Source organism: Erythranthe guttata, chromosome 3, assembly GCF_056151865.1.
Source record: "Erythranthe guttata isolate IM_541 chromosome 3, IM_541, whole genome shotgun sequence".
NCBI lineage: Eukaryota > Viridiplantae > Streptophyta > Magnoliopsida > Lamiales > Phrymaceae > Erythranthe > Erythranthe guttata.
In genome coordinates this window covers 12,217,857-12,232,355 of record NC_142535.1, presented here as the reverse complement: position 1 = coordinate 12,232,355, position 14,499 = coordinate 12,217,857, and the positions used below count along the sequence as shown (strand labels likewise).

The following is a 14,499-nucleotide window of genomic DNA, read 5'->3' as shown; positions in this document are numbered from 1 at the left end:
TATCCGTAGCCTAGATCATGTACTAAAACCCGAACCTATCGTATTATCCCCCAACCTAACCTACGAAGAAAGACCCTCCCAAATCCTCGAATACAAAACCAAAACCCAACGTAACCAAAACATTCGCTTGGTTAAAGTCTTGTGGCATAATCATACTTTAGAAGAAGCCACGTGGGAACGCGAGGAGGAAATGCGTAAACACTTTCCGGAATTATTCGGGTCAGGTAATAATTTTGGGGACAAAATTATTTTAAGGGGGGAAGATTGTAACACCCCACATTTTCGAAACCCTAATCCCTAACCAAAATTCTATAACCCGAAAATTCTCACGTACAAATCATTATGAATTTTACTACCTTAAATTCTTTAAGTGCTTTATTTGCTTAGATTAATAATCATTATATGCTGATTTGATTATATAATTATGTGCCAACTTTATTTCTATAATCTTAAGTGGATTAGTTATTGATAAGTATGTGTTAGATTAATTTATGTGACTTATGTGTATAATTAATTTATTTATGTGATTTCATGATTTAATCATAATTACATGCATAATACATGCATATACACGTACATATACGCATACATATATGCATATGCTATAACCTACTCTTGACTATAGGTAATATAGGTACATGTATATATGTATATGTGTGTGTGTTCGGTTTTGTGTGTATGAGAGAGATTAATAATTTTATTAATTAAGAAATAAAATTAGAAAAGAGATGTATGCTTGTCCACTTGTCAAAGTGTGATGATTTACACTAATCCAACAGTACTCAATGTGGATTAGTAATGTGAAGAGACACTATTCCTTCTTCTTTTCTTTATACCTACACTCCCACTTGTCTTCTCTGCACCACCACCACCGAAGCACCACCACCTCCATCGGCCACCACCTCAAATTTCTTCAAGAAAAAAATATAGAAATCAAAATGCAAATCCCCTATATAAGTTTCACCATTGAATATGCCAAGAACACCATCAAAAACACTTGCCCTCTTACGGGAGATCTAAACTCCTCCCAACTTGATATCAAAGCTCTTACCTTCTCCATTCAACTAGCTTGGTTCAATCTTGGAGCCACTTCTTGAAGGAGGTAACATTGTATCTTCGTTTTCTTCATTTCTCTTCATCCTCCTTTTCTTCCTATAAAAACCCTCTTTTCTTTTGAAGGTTTTTCTTTCTTCGGCCAACACTCTTTGATAGGTAAGAAATCTCGAATTTCTTGCTGCAATCGAAGGGTATCATAGTATGGAAAAGGATTTTCGAAACTACTTAAAAGATTTCCTCACTTTTAATAAAAATTAGGGCTTTTTGTGTAAAATCCGAAATCTCATGCTAATCTTGATATTTATGTTCTTGCACGTCTAATCCATGTTATAATCTGTGAATTTAAGAATTTTGTGTTTGAATATTTAATATTTCGAATTTTTGGGAATTTTAGAAAAAGAAAATGCGTTTTCGAGATTTTTGGGGTTGCATGTGTAGATCTATGAATCTTTAGGGCTAATCTGCAATTTCTTGAAGTTTCAGCATGAAAAATGTTTTCACCTTTAAAATCTCAGTAGGAGTAAGGGAAATTTTGTTATTTTCTATTTGACCATGGTTTGAGATTAATAACTGTTGGAAAAATCACTTTTTGGCAACACTACTTGCCGAGTATTTTAATTTTTGTAAATTCGATTTTTGAGGAAACTGCAAAATTCTTTTTGCATCTGTTCATTTATTCAGTTAGGCAGCCTATAATTAAATTTGAGAATTTTTTGATGCCATTTGCTATTATTTCGAAATATTGGTTGTGCATGTGTCATAAATGGAACTTTTGTGTTTTAATCATTATGCCTTGAGTATTAATAGTGAGAATGTGAATTTATGGTTAAAAATCTTCAGCAGAACTATGTTAAGGGGCTGTAAGAATTTTTTAATTCATTTAATGAATAAAAGTGGGAGAAATCCCATTAATGAAAAGATAAAAATGTTGGTGCTTTAAGGGCATGGTTTGATAATTTAATGCTAATTAAAGTGTGTTTTGGGGCTGCATGTTAGGTGTATATGTGTGTGCCGTGTGTGTGCTGTTGTGTGTGTAATTTATGATATATAAATATATGATAGGGTTAATTGCATTTCGCCACCTAGACTTTGCCCTTTTTTGCACTTTACCACCTTAACTAAAAAAAGTTGCACGGTCGCACCCAAACATTCATTTTTGACGCACATAACCACCTGGAGAGAATATTCTGGCGAATCTTTCCACTTTCCGGCGCACGCACGCTGCACATGCCAAAGTACATGGGCTTTTTCGTCTTTTCCTTTAACATCCTCCTAAATGCCTTAATTCTGCCATAATTTTCCCTCCATCTCAATTTCTCCAAGTTTGATTTCCCTCCTCTTTACTTCCTCTCCTCTTCTCTCTTCTTTTGTCTGCATTTTTGTTTCTCCTTGTTCTCTCTTCGTTCTTTCGTTCTTTTGTTTAGATTCTAGACATGTCACAAATTAGTGGAGTCCAGGTCAATAATACATGCTACTGTGCAAGAATGGCAATAATGAAAACATCTTGGACCGATTTGAATCCAGGGAGGAGATTCGCTATATGTCCCAAATATAAGGTATGAATTTCTTGTAAATTTCGTCAATGTCAATCTTATTTTGAATCCATTGAGAAGATTTGCTGATTTTGAATTCTTATAATGTGTTCTGTTTTTTTCCAGCAAATTGGGGGTTGCAAATACTATGTGTGGATTGACCCTCCAATGTGTGACCGATCTCGTAACATAATTCCTGGTTTACTTAGGAAGATCAACAAGTACGAAGATGAGTTGAAGAAGTAAGGAGATGAGTTGAAGAAGTGTGAAGATGAGTTGAAGAAGTGTGAAAAACAACTCATTAAGAAGGGGTCAAGGGAAAAATGGTTGTGGATTGCCTTGACAGTTGCAATGTTTTTAGTGTATATGTTTGTTTAGATGTTTAGAACAAGTATTGATCTTTCTATGTTATGTAATTGCTTTCAATTAAGTAGTTGTAATAACTTTTTAACTTTATGTTGTTGTGCAATGGCAATATAGATTTGTAATGAATGTTATTGTATACCTTCTGAGTTTTGCATAAGAAAAAAATCTAATCATTTAAAAAGTAACTAAGTGAACAAGAAACAAACTACATAGTTTTACAAAAATCCAAAATACCACAAAACTAGTATTTCACCCGTGCGTTGCACGGAGGTCAGTTTCAAAATGAGAAAAATAAAAATATTTAAACGATTAGCTCTTTATAACAACACCAATTCAAGTAAAATAAAATTGAAGTAAATAAAAAAAAATTATCTCTTAATTCAGAGTTGTAATATATGAAATTTATTTAAATATTACAAAGAATAATACGTGAAGCGCGCAAACTTAACAACAAACATAGTAACACAATAGATATTCAAATAACCTGCAAGTTTATCACTGACAACATTCAATTAGTGATGCACCTAACTCAAAAAACAACACAACTTATAAATGTTGCAAAAGAGATACAATGTATATGCCACAACCAATAGTGATATCAACACTGATACTAATATTGATACTCTAATACTAATACTGATACTAATACTAATACTAATACTAATACTAATACTAATACTAATATACTAATACTAATAGTAATATTAATACTAATATTAATATCAAAACCAATACCAATACCAATACCAATACCAATACCAATACCAATACCAATACCAATACCAATACCAATACCAATATTAATACTAAGGGTAAATTACAAACACCCCCTGAGGTATGACCAAATTACAAAAACACCCCTCTTGTTTGGATAATTACAACCACCCCCCTCAACTCATCAAATTTAGTGGAATCTTCGAGATTATATGGAATATTATCACTTTTGTACCCGTTTTATCCCATTCAGACTCTACATTATGAAGCAAGATTAACATAATATGTGATTTTTAGCTTGTATATATCAGTTTGTGGTGCATCGAAAACTGTATTTTTTACGCAGAGAGTACAAACTAGAGCACATTTCACGGAATCTAGATGACTATGTTGAATTTGGCACCATAAAGGTAAGAAAAAATCATAGTTGAGGGGGGTAGATGTAATTATCCAAACAAGAGGGGGGTTTTTGTAATTTAACCATACCTCAGGGGGGTGTTTGTAATTTACCCTAATACTAATAATAATACTAATACTAATACTAATACTAATATTAATACTAATATTAATACTAATACTGATACTGATATTGATACTGATATTGATACTGATACTGATACTGATACTGATACTGATACTGATACTGATACTGATACTGATACTGACACTGATATTGATACTAATACTGATGTTTATTGATACTCATAGTAATATTAGTATAAATACTAATACTAATATTCATACTCATACTAATATTGATACTCACAATCATGTTGATACTCATATTGATACTGATACTGATATTGATATTGATGTTGACACTAATATTAATACTAATAATACTGATACTAATACTAATACTGATATTGATACTAACACTGATACTTATACTGAAATTGGTACTGAAATTGATACTCATACTGATACTGATACTCAAACTGATACCAACATTGATACTTAAATTGATACTGGTACTGATACCGATATTTATACTGATACGGATACTTGTATTGATATTAATACTAATATTAGTACTAATACTAATATTATTACTAATAGTAATATTAATACTAATAACATTACTAATACTATTAATAATACTAATATTAATGCTAAAACTAATTTTAATGCTAATGTACTAATGCTAATATTGATACATATACTGATATTGATATTGATATTGATATTGATACCGATACTAATACTGATACTGATACTGATATTGATACTGATATTGATACTGATATTGGTACTGATACTGATACCGATACTAATGTTGATATGGATACTTATACTCATATTAATACTAATATTTGTATTAATACTAATATTATTACTAAATGTAATACTAATACTAATACTAATACTAATACTAACACTAACACTAATACTAATATTAATACTAATACTAATATACAATACTAATACTAATACTAATACTATTATTAATACTATTACTGATACTAATATGTTAATGTTAATACTAAGTTTAATGCTAATTCTAATCTGAATATGCTAATGCTAATTATAACTGTAATTCTAATATTATTCAAATCATTATCCTATTCTTAATACTATTCATAACACTAATCATAATTCTAATCCCAATCATAATCATAATCCTATTCCCAACACTAATCATAAGTCTAATAATTTTAATACTAATAATGCAAATGCTAATGCTAATGTTAATTCTGATTCTAATTTTAATTATAATTCTAATCACAATCCTAATGTTAACCATAATCCTAATACTAATATATGTCACTAATTATCGTACTATGCATAATCATAATCTTATTATAATTCTAATACTAATATTAGTCATAATCCAATGTTAATTATAATATTATGTTAATCCTAATTACAATCCGAATCCTATTTCTAGTATTAATACTAATACTAATTTAAAAAATATTATTTATAATTCTAATTCTAATGCTAATATTAATCACAAATTTTGAGTTTGCATCAATATTTGTTTTTTGCAATGATCTATTATTTTTTATAGAAAAAAAAAATTATATTCAATCTCGAACATGTATATCAAATTTCTTATGTGCTAAAGCATAAAAAAATGCATATTAAATATATTAGAAATTAATATTTAATTATATTATGAAACTGACATTAAATTATTTAAAATATTATAAGGGTATAAGCAAACGTTAAGACGTAAAAGAACAATAATCGTTGTTAATAAGATAAATTATGAAAATTCTCCTGAACTTAAGCTAAATTACAGAAAACACCCCCAGTTATTGGTGATTACCAAAATCTACTTGATGTTTGTTTCTGTCTTACACGACCTCCTTATGGTGTGATATTATACGGAATATTTTTTATTCCATGTAATATCCCAAAAAATATGGGTTCTACCCTTGGAGACGTGTCATTTCTTTTATCGTACTTTTTAAATACAAAAATTACGCTCAGGGGTGGTCATGGTCATAATAAAAATTTGTGAAAGTGTTATTAAGAAGAATAAACATTTCGCGTAAAGTCCCCTGAGGGTAATTTTGTCTTTAAAAAATACCATAAAGAAATGTCGCGTGTGCAGGGTATAATCAACATTTTTCGGGGAATATTCCGCGTAACAAATAAATTCCTTGAAAACTCATACCATAAGGGGGTCGATGTAAGACGGTAATAAACATCAATGTATTTTGCTAATTACAAATATGTGGGAGTGTTTTTTTTTAATTTAGCCTAAGTTCAAGTGGTTTTCATAAGTTATCGTTGTTAATATACAACTTAAACTTATTTACAGTTATGACCATATGTTAAAAACAAACATAAAGACTGATGCTATTGAAAATAGATCAAATTTCAAGTAAACAAAAGTCACTATAAAATGCTTATATAAATAAAAAATGGAAAAATAAAAATTAGTTGATATTCTAAATATATAGAATATATAGTATATACGATCATTATACATTTTAACCAAAAGATTTGATATTATTAATGTTTGGTTTGAAATAGAGTGAATAAAGGAATTTAATACCAAAGAATTAGAATAACATTGTTATATTTTGAACTATATAAAATCAATTTGTTTTTTATTAATTGATTAAACTTAACTTATGTTATCCAAGTTATTAGAATAATCATGATAAAGTTTTTTATTTTAATTAGTACATAACTTAAAAAGCTAAATCAATCGTAAAATTTATTGTCACTATATTCGGTGAAGAAAAAATAACCGATTAAACAATAACATGAAATTCATGTAGTATAATTTCTAATATGGTAAATAATGGCGAGTATATTACTCTACGCATGGTAGAAACACATAGTGTCGATTTTCGCAATATTGTAAATTCGAACATTTATCTTTTTTGTTTTTACAGATAATATCAATATATAATATTAAATTAGTTAAAAAAAAATATATTCTCTCGTCATGTTCATGTAAAATGCACCATATCAAATAATTTATTTTGCAATATTTTGTTAATATAAATCCAAGTTTATTAATTAAAACACAAAATTTCTGTGATACCACCAATTATGCAATTACAATAGGGGATATTTTAAATTAAATTTAACTAAATTATATTAAATTAATTATAAAATTAAATTAAAAAATAAATTTATTTAGAGTTTCCAACAAAGTTGATATATTTAGAGCATTTTATAAATTGTAGGATATAAATATATTAATAAAATAATTAAATATATTTAATTATCTTTAATTTTGGAAAATGATGACATATTTTTTTATGATTTATTTCCACCAATCAATTCGCCACTTGGGATAAAATTAAGGACTTGTCACCAATTGAAATTGCCAAATGTCAATCAATTAGGTGTGGAATTCAACTTTTATATATTATATAGATAGTGCAAAGTCTTACCAAAATGCAAAATACATAGTCTTACCAAAATATAAAATACTACAAAATAGTGCAAAGTCTTACCAAAATGCAAAACAAAGTCTTAGCAAAATGCAAACTACATAGTCTTACCAAAATATAAAATAGTTCAAAATATTACCAAAATGCAAAATAGTGCATAGTCTTACCAAAATATAAAATAGTGCAAAGTCTTACCAAAATGCAAAATACAAATTACATAGTCTTACCAAAATACAAAATAGTTCACAAGACCAATAACAAAGTCATTCTCAAAAGAGCAATCCCGAAAGATCATTCCCAAAATGCAAAAAGTATTGATCTAAAATGTTCAAAATGTAATTAAATCACAACAATAACATCCTAACAAAGTAAATGGCCACTATTTCTTTGGTGTGGCTTTTCTTGGCCTCAGATTCTTTGATGGGGATGAAGGCTGAAGCACAACTGACTTCTTCCCTTTGCTTGTTTTGGCCACAATTGTTGTTTCATTCTCCTTTTCCTTCCCATTTCTTGTATCCGAAGAAACCATTGTTTCATTCTCCTTGCTTGTCTTACCAATAACCTGATTTTTCCCACAAGTTAGAATAAAATAAATTATAAAAGAAATTAGGGATTTCAAATATATCTTAAATACATCACCTTTTCAGAAATCATAGATTTCTTCCCCTTTCTTGGCACTGGTAATTTCTTCTTTGTTGAAGGCTCAGCTACACTTTCTTGAGTCTGGTTGATGTCAAAAACAAGCTTCCTCTACAGCAATGTAAAAAATCAAAAAACATCAAAAAATCATAAATTAACATAGAAACAGTAGTTTGGCTACAAATCACAATAGCTAAGTACCTTTCTGTTAATAGCAATACTTGTTTGAACTTCCATATGAGGTTCAAATGTAGTGTGACTTTGTTGTTCTGTCACAGTTTGGCTTTGTTGTTGAGTAACAGTAACTTGTGTGTTTGACTTATTTCTCTAGCATTGGAAACAAATTCAACTGCATTAGTTAACAATTAACTTAATAAAATAATGAATAATTGAAAACTATGCATTGTCATTAACTGCACCACTTGCCTTCTTCAAGGGGCAACTTCTTGCATTGTGGTTTTTCTTTTGACATAAACTACATGTCATTATGACACCTTGTCTACCCAAACTCCCAATCCTTGTTACTGTTTTAGCAACTGGTGGTGGGATGTCCTTTGGACCATTGATCTCCCCTGGTTGTCTTCTTCTTTTGTGCAGTTTAGGCCTGCCTGGCATCTTCATAATGTCTGGAGGTAGCAAGGGTGGCTTTCCAGATTCAGGCCAAGATTCAATTCCTTCAAGTGTGTCAGCTAAGTGGCTGTACACTCTCATACAGGTGTTCTTCTTATACAAGTCTTCAACATAATCTTCACGCATTCTCCCTAGATAGTACATGCCTGAAATGGAATGTGCACAATGAATTCCAGAGATTTGCACTTTCTACAATTGCAAGTCTTATCTCCCAAATGCAACTTAAATCTATCACCATAGCAATTCTCAACTTCAAACTGATCCTTACCATTCCAATTATCTATGAACTCCATTGATTTTTTCTTCAGCTCCTCTATCTGTCTCTGAAAGTTAGGACATATGTCACCCTTGTGGCTTGCCATCTTATCCCTCTTCACATGCAGCCTCTTCATCAAGATCTTTCTGATTGCCTCCAACATATCAATTATTGGTAGACTTCTAGGCCTTAGAATCATTGCATTAAAACTTTCACACATATTGTTCAAAAGTGTATCACATTTTGAATTTGTATTTAAAAAAACTCTACTCCAATGTGCAGCAGGCCTTTTTGCAAGCCATTTGAAAGCATCTTTATCTTTGGAGGCCAAATCTCTCATCACTCTTTCAAAACCTACCATTCTTGAAGCTCTAGCAGCTTGCCACAGAATGTTCTTGAGTGTCAATCCTTTATGTGATACCTTGAAGTTACAGTACAAGTGCATGACACAAAATCTGTGCTCACTGTTAGGCTGAACTTCCTCCACTGCATCTAATAACCCCTTCTGCTTGTCACTCATGATGGTCCAGTGCTGACTCTCCTCAATCTTCAAGTCTTCTTTCAGCAAATTCATAAACCACAACCAACTTTCTCTCTTTTCCTTTTCTACAACAGCATATGCAAAGGGATACATGCCATTATTTCCATCTATCCCCACTGCACATAGAAGAATCCCACCATATATGGACTTCAAGTGACAACCATCTAAGAAGATGATTGGCCTACACCCATCAAGAAACCCCTGTCTCAATGCATCCCTGCAAATGTAAATTCTTTTGAACTTCAGTTGATCTGTTTCACCACTTCCTTTGATTCTAACAGTGGTCCTAGGACTAGACTTTTTAATTTCATGAGCATACCTCCATCTGAGCCCATACTGCTTAATATTAGACCCTGTACTCTTCTCTATTGCCTTTTGCTTTGCTCTGTACAGTTGGTGTCTGCTAAATAACAACTTGCAGTCATTTTGGACCACAGTCATCATAGAGTCCAATGGCCATCTTGGATCAGTAACTATTTTGTCTGCATATTTAGTGGCCAACCACCTAGAAGTTGCACAAGCCACCCTCTCCTTTCTGTTACATTCATGGACTGCATTGATTGTCTTGATTTTAAAGGTGGATTCACCTCTCATTTGAGAAGCATAGGCTATCCAGGGACAACTTGGATGCTTGCATATGGCTTGAATCTTATACTTCTCATGAAGCCTCAATTTTATGTCCCCACCATTAACTATGGAGTGTTGTCTTATGGCATCTCTAAAACTCTGTGCATCATTGAAGCAAACACCAAGCTGAAAGTTAGGATCAATCATGTCTACCTTTGGATTAAAAACTGGAAAGTTGGGGTGTTTCCATTGATCTTTCTTCGCAGTTTCATCAATCTGATCTTCTGCCATTTTCTCTTTCCCCTTGTTTAATCTCCTAGACCTTCTAGGTTCTTCAGCCTATTCATCTGACCTAAGTCCACCCCACTCTACCCCATGATCAACATTGTTATCATATTGAAAATCATCATCAGATGCAAAATAATCACTAACATTGTTATCATATTGAAAATCATCATCAGATGCAAAAAAAATCACTATCAACCAAAAAGTCAGAGTGCTCTGAATCATCTCCAACTGACTGAACATCACTGCCACCACTTTCATTATCATCAAACAAACCATCATTATCACCAAAAATGCCAGTCATATGATTCACATACATATTACTACCAAGAACCTCAAATTCAGGCACATCAGACTCAGACACATCATTAAACTCATCAACTTCATCAACATCACCCACATACCCTACTGCTTCATCTACATATGGAAGATTATCTAAATCAAAGGAATCAGGTTGACTGTTTTCAGTTTCATCTTCTATTACTTGTAGGTGCTTCACATAAATTGTAGTGGCTCTGTCTTTGTCAAGATAGTTCACTAATTCCAAAGCATCATTATCATTCTCCATTAAATAAAGAACACTACAATCTTGTATTGCACTTCTACTGTGATAGAAATCATCCCAGTCTTCCAATTTTAATTCCCTTGCCATTTTAGTTATTTCAGTCATTGACATTTCATCATAACAACAATAGTCAAAATAACTAACTTTCCCACCCACATAACAGATTTTATCTAAATCCATAACTTTTCCACAATGGTGCAATACTATTGTGAAATAATCACTATTGCGGCCTGCCAAAAAATATATAAAACACATTTTCAGAACATGTGAATCTAATAAAAAACTGTATGATGTGGTAATAAGGACGAAAACATCCCACTAATGAACCACCCGACCTTAACCAAACCATCCATAACCTCTCGAACCTTATTCGAGAACAAGCCCAAAACCACCAAAGACAAATTGACCAACTTCTTCGATGAAACTGTCCTCCTCCGCCTCCTCCTCAAGAAGCACCTCATGCTATTTACGAACGATTCCTCAAAATGAACCCCTCCGAATTTCCTGGTGGAACCGATCCGACAATAGCCGAAGAATGGGTCAAATCCCTAGAAGTGATCTATGACTACATGCAAATGACCGATCGTGATCGTGTGCATTGCGCTCTATTCCTACTTCGAAACGAAGCTCGTCACTAGTGGGAAGGAGTCAAAGAGGGAGTCGACCTCGACACTATACAATGGACCGATTTCAAACTACAATTCTTCGAAAAATATTTCTCCAAGGACGTACGTGCCCACAAACTGAAGGAATTTCTAGAACTTCGTCAAGGTGAACTGCCAATGCTCGAGTACATTCGTCGCTTCGAACGTGGCTGTCTCTATGCCCCATTCATCGCTCGAGACCCTGAAGAGAAAAACAATTACTTCATCCGTGGCCTACAACCTGATATCCGATGAGATATCCGTATGTCCGATGCGTCGACTTTCAGACAACTAGTGGACAAAGCTTTGATGGCAGCCTAAGACGAAAAGGAGATCCAACAGAACCGTCGATCCCAAGGCACGAGCCAACGCCCATGGAAGAGGCTAACTTCGGCAACCACAAATTCAAGGGCAACCGAAGCCAACCACCGAATCAATCTGGACTCCCACAGCCGCCCAAACCAACTTGCCAACAATGCGGGAAAGCGCACTTTGGAGCTTGTGTACAAGGGATGAACACGTGCTTGAGATGTAGAAAGACCGGACACATAGCAAAGGATTTTCCGAACGCTCATAATCGTGCTCAAGGACGTGTGTTTGCTATGACAAAGGAGCAGATTGAGCAAGATCCCTCAATGATAGCAGGTACTATATACATTTTCGACGAACCTGTCTATGCCTTAATTGATTCTGGCTCTACTCACTCTTTCATATCGGAGAATATGATTAGAAGCCTTAAGATCAAACCTAGTCAGTTGAGTCACGACTATAGTATACTCATTCCCTCTGGCGAAGAAATGATCTCGAACCTAGTTGTAATCAACTGTTCAATCGAGTTCATTCACAACCTATGAATTTTGACCTCATCGTCCTACCGATCCGCAATTTTAATATCATTCTAGGAATGTATTGGTTAACCGAATATAGAGCCCAAATCGACTGTGCCCCGAAAACAGTTATTTTTCCTCTTCCAAACGGCCAAACCCTAAAATTCCAAAGCCAAGCCAAAACTTCGATTCCCATTATCTCAGCCATAAAAGCCGTCAAACTCATTCATAAAGGGCATTACGGCTATCAGGTAGATGTCGTGAATCCCGAACTCGACGCCAAACCTCAATTATCCGATGTCCGAATAGTGCAAGAATTTCCCGACGTATTTCCCGACGATATTCCCGGACTTCCACCCGACCGAGAAATTGAATTCGAAATCGATCTAATTCCCGGCGCCGCACCAATTTCCAAAGCCCCGTATCGCATGGCCCCGCTTGAATTGAAAGAGTTGAAAGATCAGATCCAAAAGCTGCTCGACAAAGGTTACGTTCGACCTAGTCACTCACCAGTGCTGTTTGTCAAGAACTAATCAAAAACCGATGTAATATAGTAACATCGATTGCATTCTATAATTTAAAAGGAAAGAACCACAAAAAAAAACATTGAAGAAAACCAATTAGTAAGTAACTTTGACATTCTTTCCGATTGTGCCAGACATGTGCTTTCCGTCGAGGGCAAATTTGACTCTGCAAAATATTTTAAGAGATACAATGAACATCCCTATTATGAGAAACAAAAAACAAAAACTCATTAAGTCAATAAAAATATGACCTATATAATCCTACCTCGGACACAAGTCATCCCCCGCCCAAATTTCTCAGCGAAAGCAGTCGACAATTTCTACAATAATCAAAATGGTAACAACACATTTAGTTCAAAGAATCAAAACAGGCCTGGAAAACCAACTCAACCAAAAAAAATTGTAAGAAAAAAAAATTATAATCAGACAAATATAAAAAAAAAATCGACCTCGTAGGCAGAGGGATTGGGTTTGACTGACACGTCAATGGAGATGGTTGAGCGGACGACCACGGGAGCGCTGGAGCTGGTGCGATTAAACAGACATGGAGCAATTTGTGGAAAATAATTTGCGGCGGCAACACAGGGAGAAGAAAACGAGCATATAAAGTAGGAGGAGGAAAGAAAATATGAAAAAATCGGTGACGCCAGAAAACGTCACTCACCGTCGACGGGGCACACAGGAATTAGGGCTATTGGTAGAAAGAAAAGCGAAGAAAAATTTAATAGCATTTTGTACGAGACAAAGAAGATTATATAATCAGATTTTTTGGAATGAGTCCATCAGCAGTGCTCAAAATCCATGATAACTCCATACCCTCAATAGAAGAATATGGGTTTTAATTTCACTTTGAGCCCTAGAAAAATTTAATAGCATTTTGTACTCTCTAAACACAATAAACCATTCAAATTGCACCCGAACTAAACTTTTAATAGTTTGTATGGCAAATCAATCTTTCTAATGGCATTTTTGTTTTGGTGAAATTTTTTTGACATACAAAGTGCAAATTTAAAAGAATTAGTCACCGAATAATTTTAAAGCTAAATTTGTTTATCACAAAAGAACTCTCATTTTTTTTATCTCAACATTCGATTGGTATATCGTTTACTATAATTTTTTAACTTACCTGCTTGGATTATTTCTATATACAAAAATGGCTAAATGAATTCTTTTCTTAACTCGACATTGCACGATATATGTATAAAATTACCATGATTGATTATATCAATTTCTTTTTATTGATTCCAGTAAAATAACTAATTTATCGATAAATTAATTGTACATACGTTCATATACCACAAAATTAATTAAAGATGTGCACAAATTTGAAGAAAACCAAAAGACCTAGTACAATTGTGGGAAAATTGAAGATGCGAACAATTTTTGAGAGAGAAAACATAGTGAAATTCCATAGTAATCCTTATCGAAAATAAAAATAAAAAGGTCAAATCTTACTAATAGTCTCTCGTCTTATTATTTAGTCCCACTTTAGT

At 32.9% G+C, this 14,499-nt stretch overlaps 2 protein-coding genes across 2 annotated transcripts; one reads left to right on the top strand and one right to left on the bottom strand.

Annotated features, from left to right (window-relative positions):
• Positions 1-7,907: 7,907 nt before the first annotated feature.
• Positions 7,908-10,452, bottom strand: LOC148771811 (uncharacterized). The gene is made up of 5 exons (XM_088815244.1): positions 9,033-10,452; positions 8,594-8,943; positions 8,369-8,494; positions 8,168-8,278; positions 7,908-8,090 (listed from the first exon to the last, which is right to left on the bottom strand). Exons 1-5 carry the CDS (start codon positions 10,450-10,452, stop codon positions 7,908-7,910), a joined length of 2,190 nt encoding a protein of 729 aa, XP_088671370.1.
• Positions 10,453-12,559: 2,107 nt separating this feature from the next.
• LOC148771810 (uncharacterized) lies at positions 12,560-13,015 on the top strand. The gene has a single exon (XM_088815242.1). The coding sequence runs from the start codon at positions 12,560-12,562 to the stop codon at positions 13,013-13,015; it is 456 nt and encodes a 151-aa protein (XP_088671368.1).
• Positions 13,016-14,499: the final 1,484 nt, after the last annotated feature.

Bases quoted from the DNA above. Each gene is read 5' to 3' on its own strand.
- LOC148771811 (XM_088815244.1), bottom strand. From the start codon at position 10,452: ATGGCAGAAGATCAGATTGATGAAACTGCGAAGAAAGATCAATGGAAA. The intron at 8,495-8,593 runs GCAAGTGGTGCA...TTCCAATGCTAG, and splicing joins GAAGTTGCCCCTTGAAGAAG to AGAAATAAGTCAAACACACA. The intron at 8,279-8,368 runs GTACTTAGCTAT...ACATTGCTGTAG, and splicing joins GTATTGCTATTAACAGAAAG to AGGAAGCTTGTTTTTGACAT.
- LOC148771810 (XM_088815242.1), top strand. From the start codon at position 12,560: ATGTATTGGTTAACCGAATATAGAGCCCAAATCGACTGTGCCCCGAAA.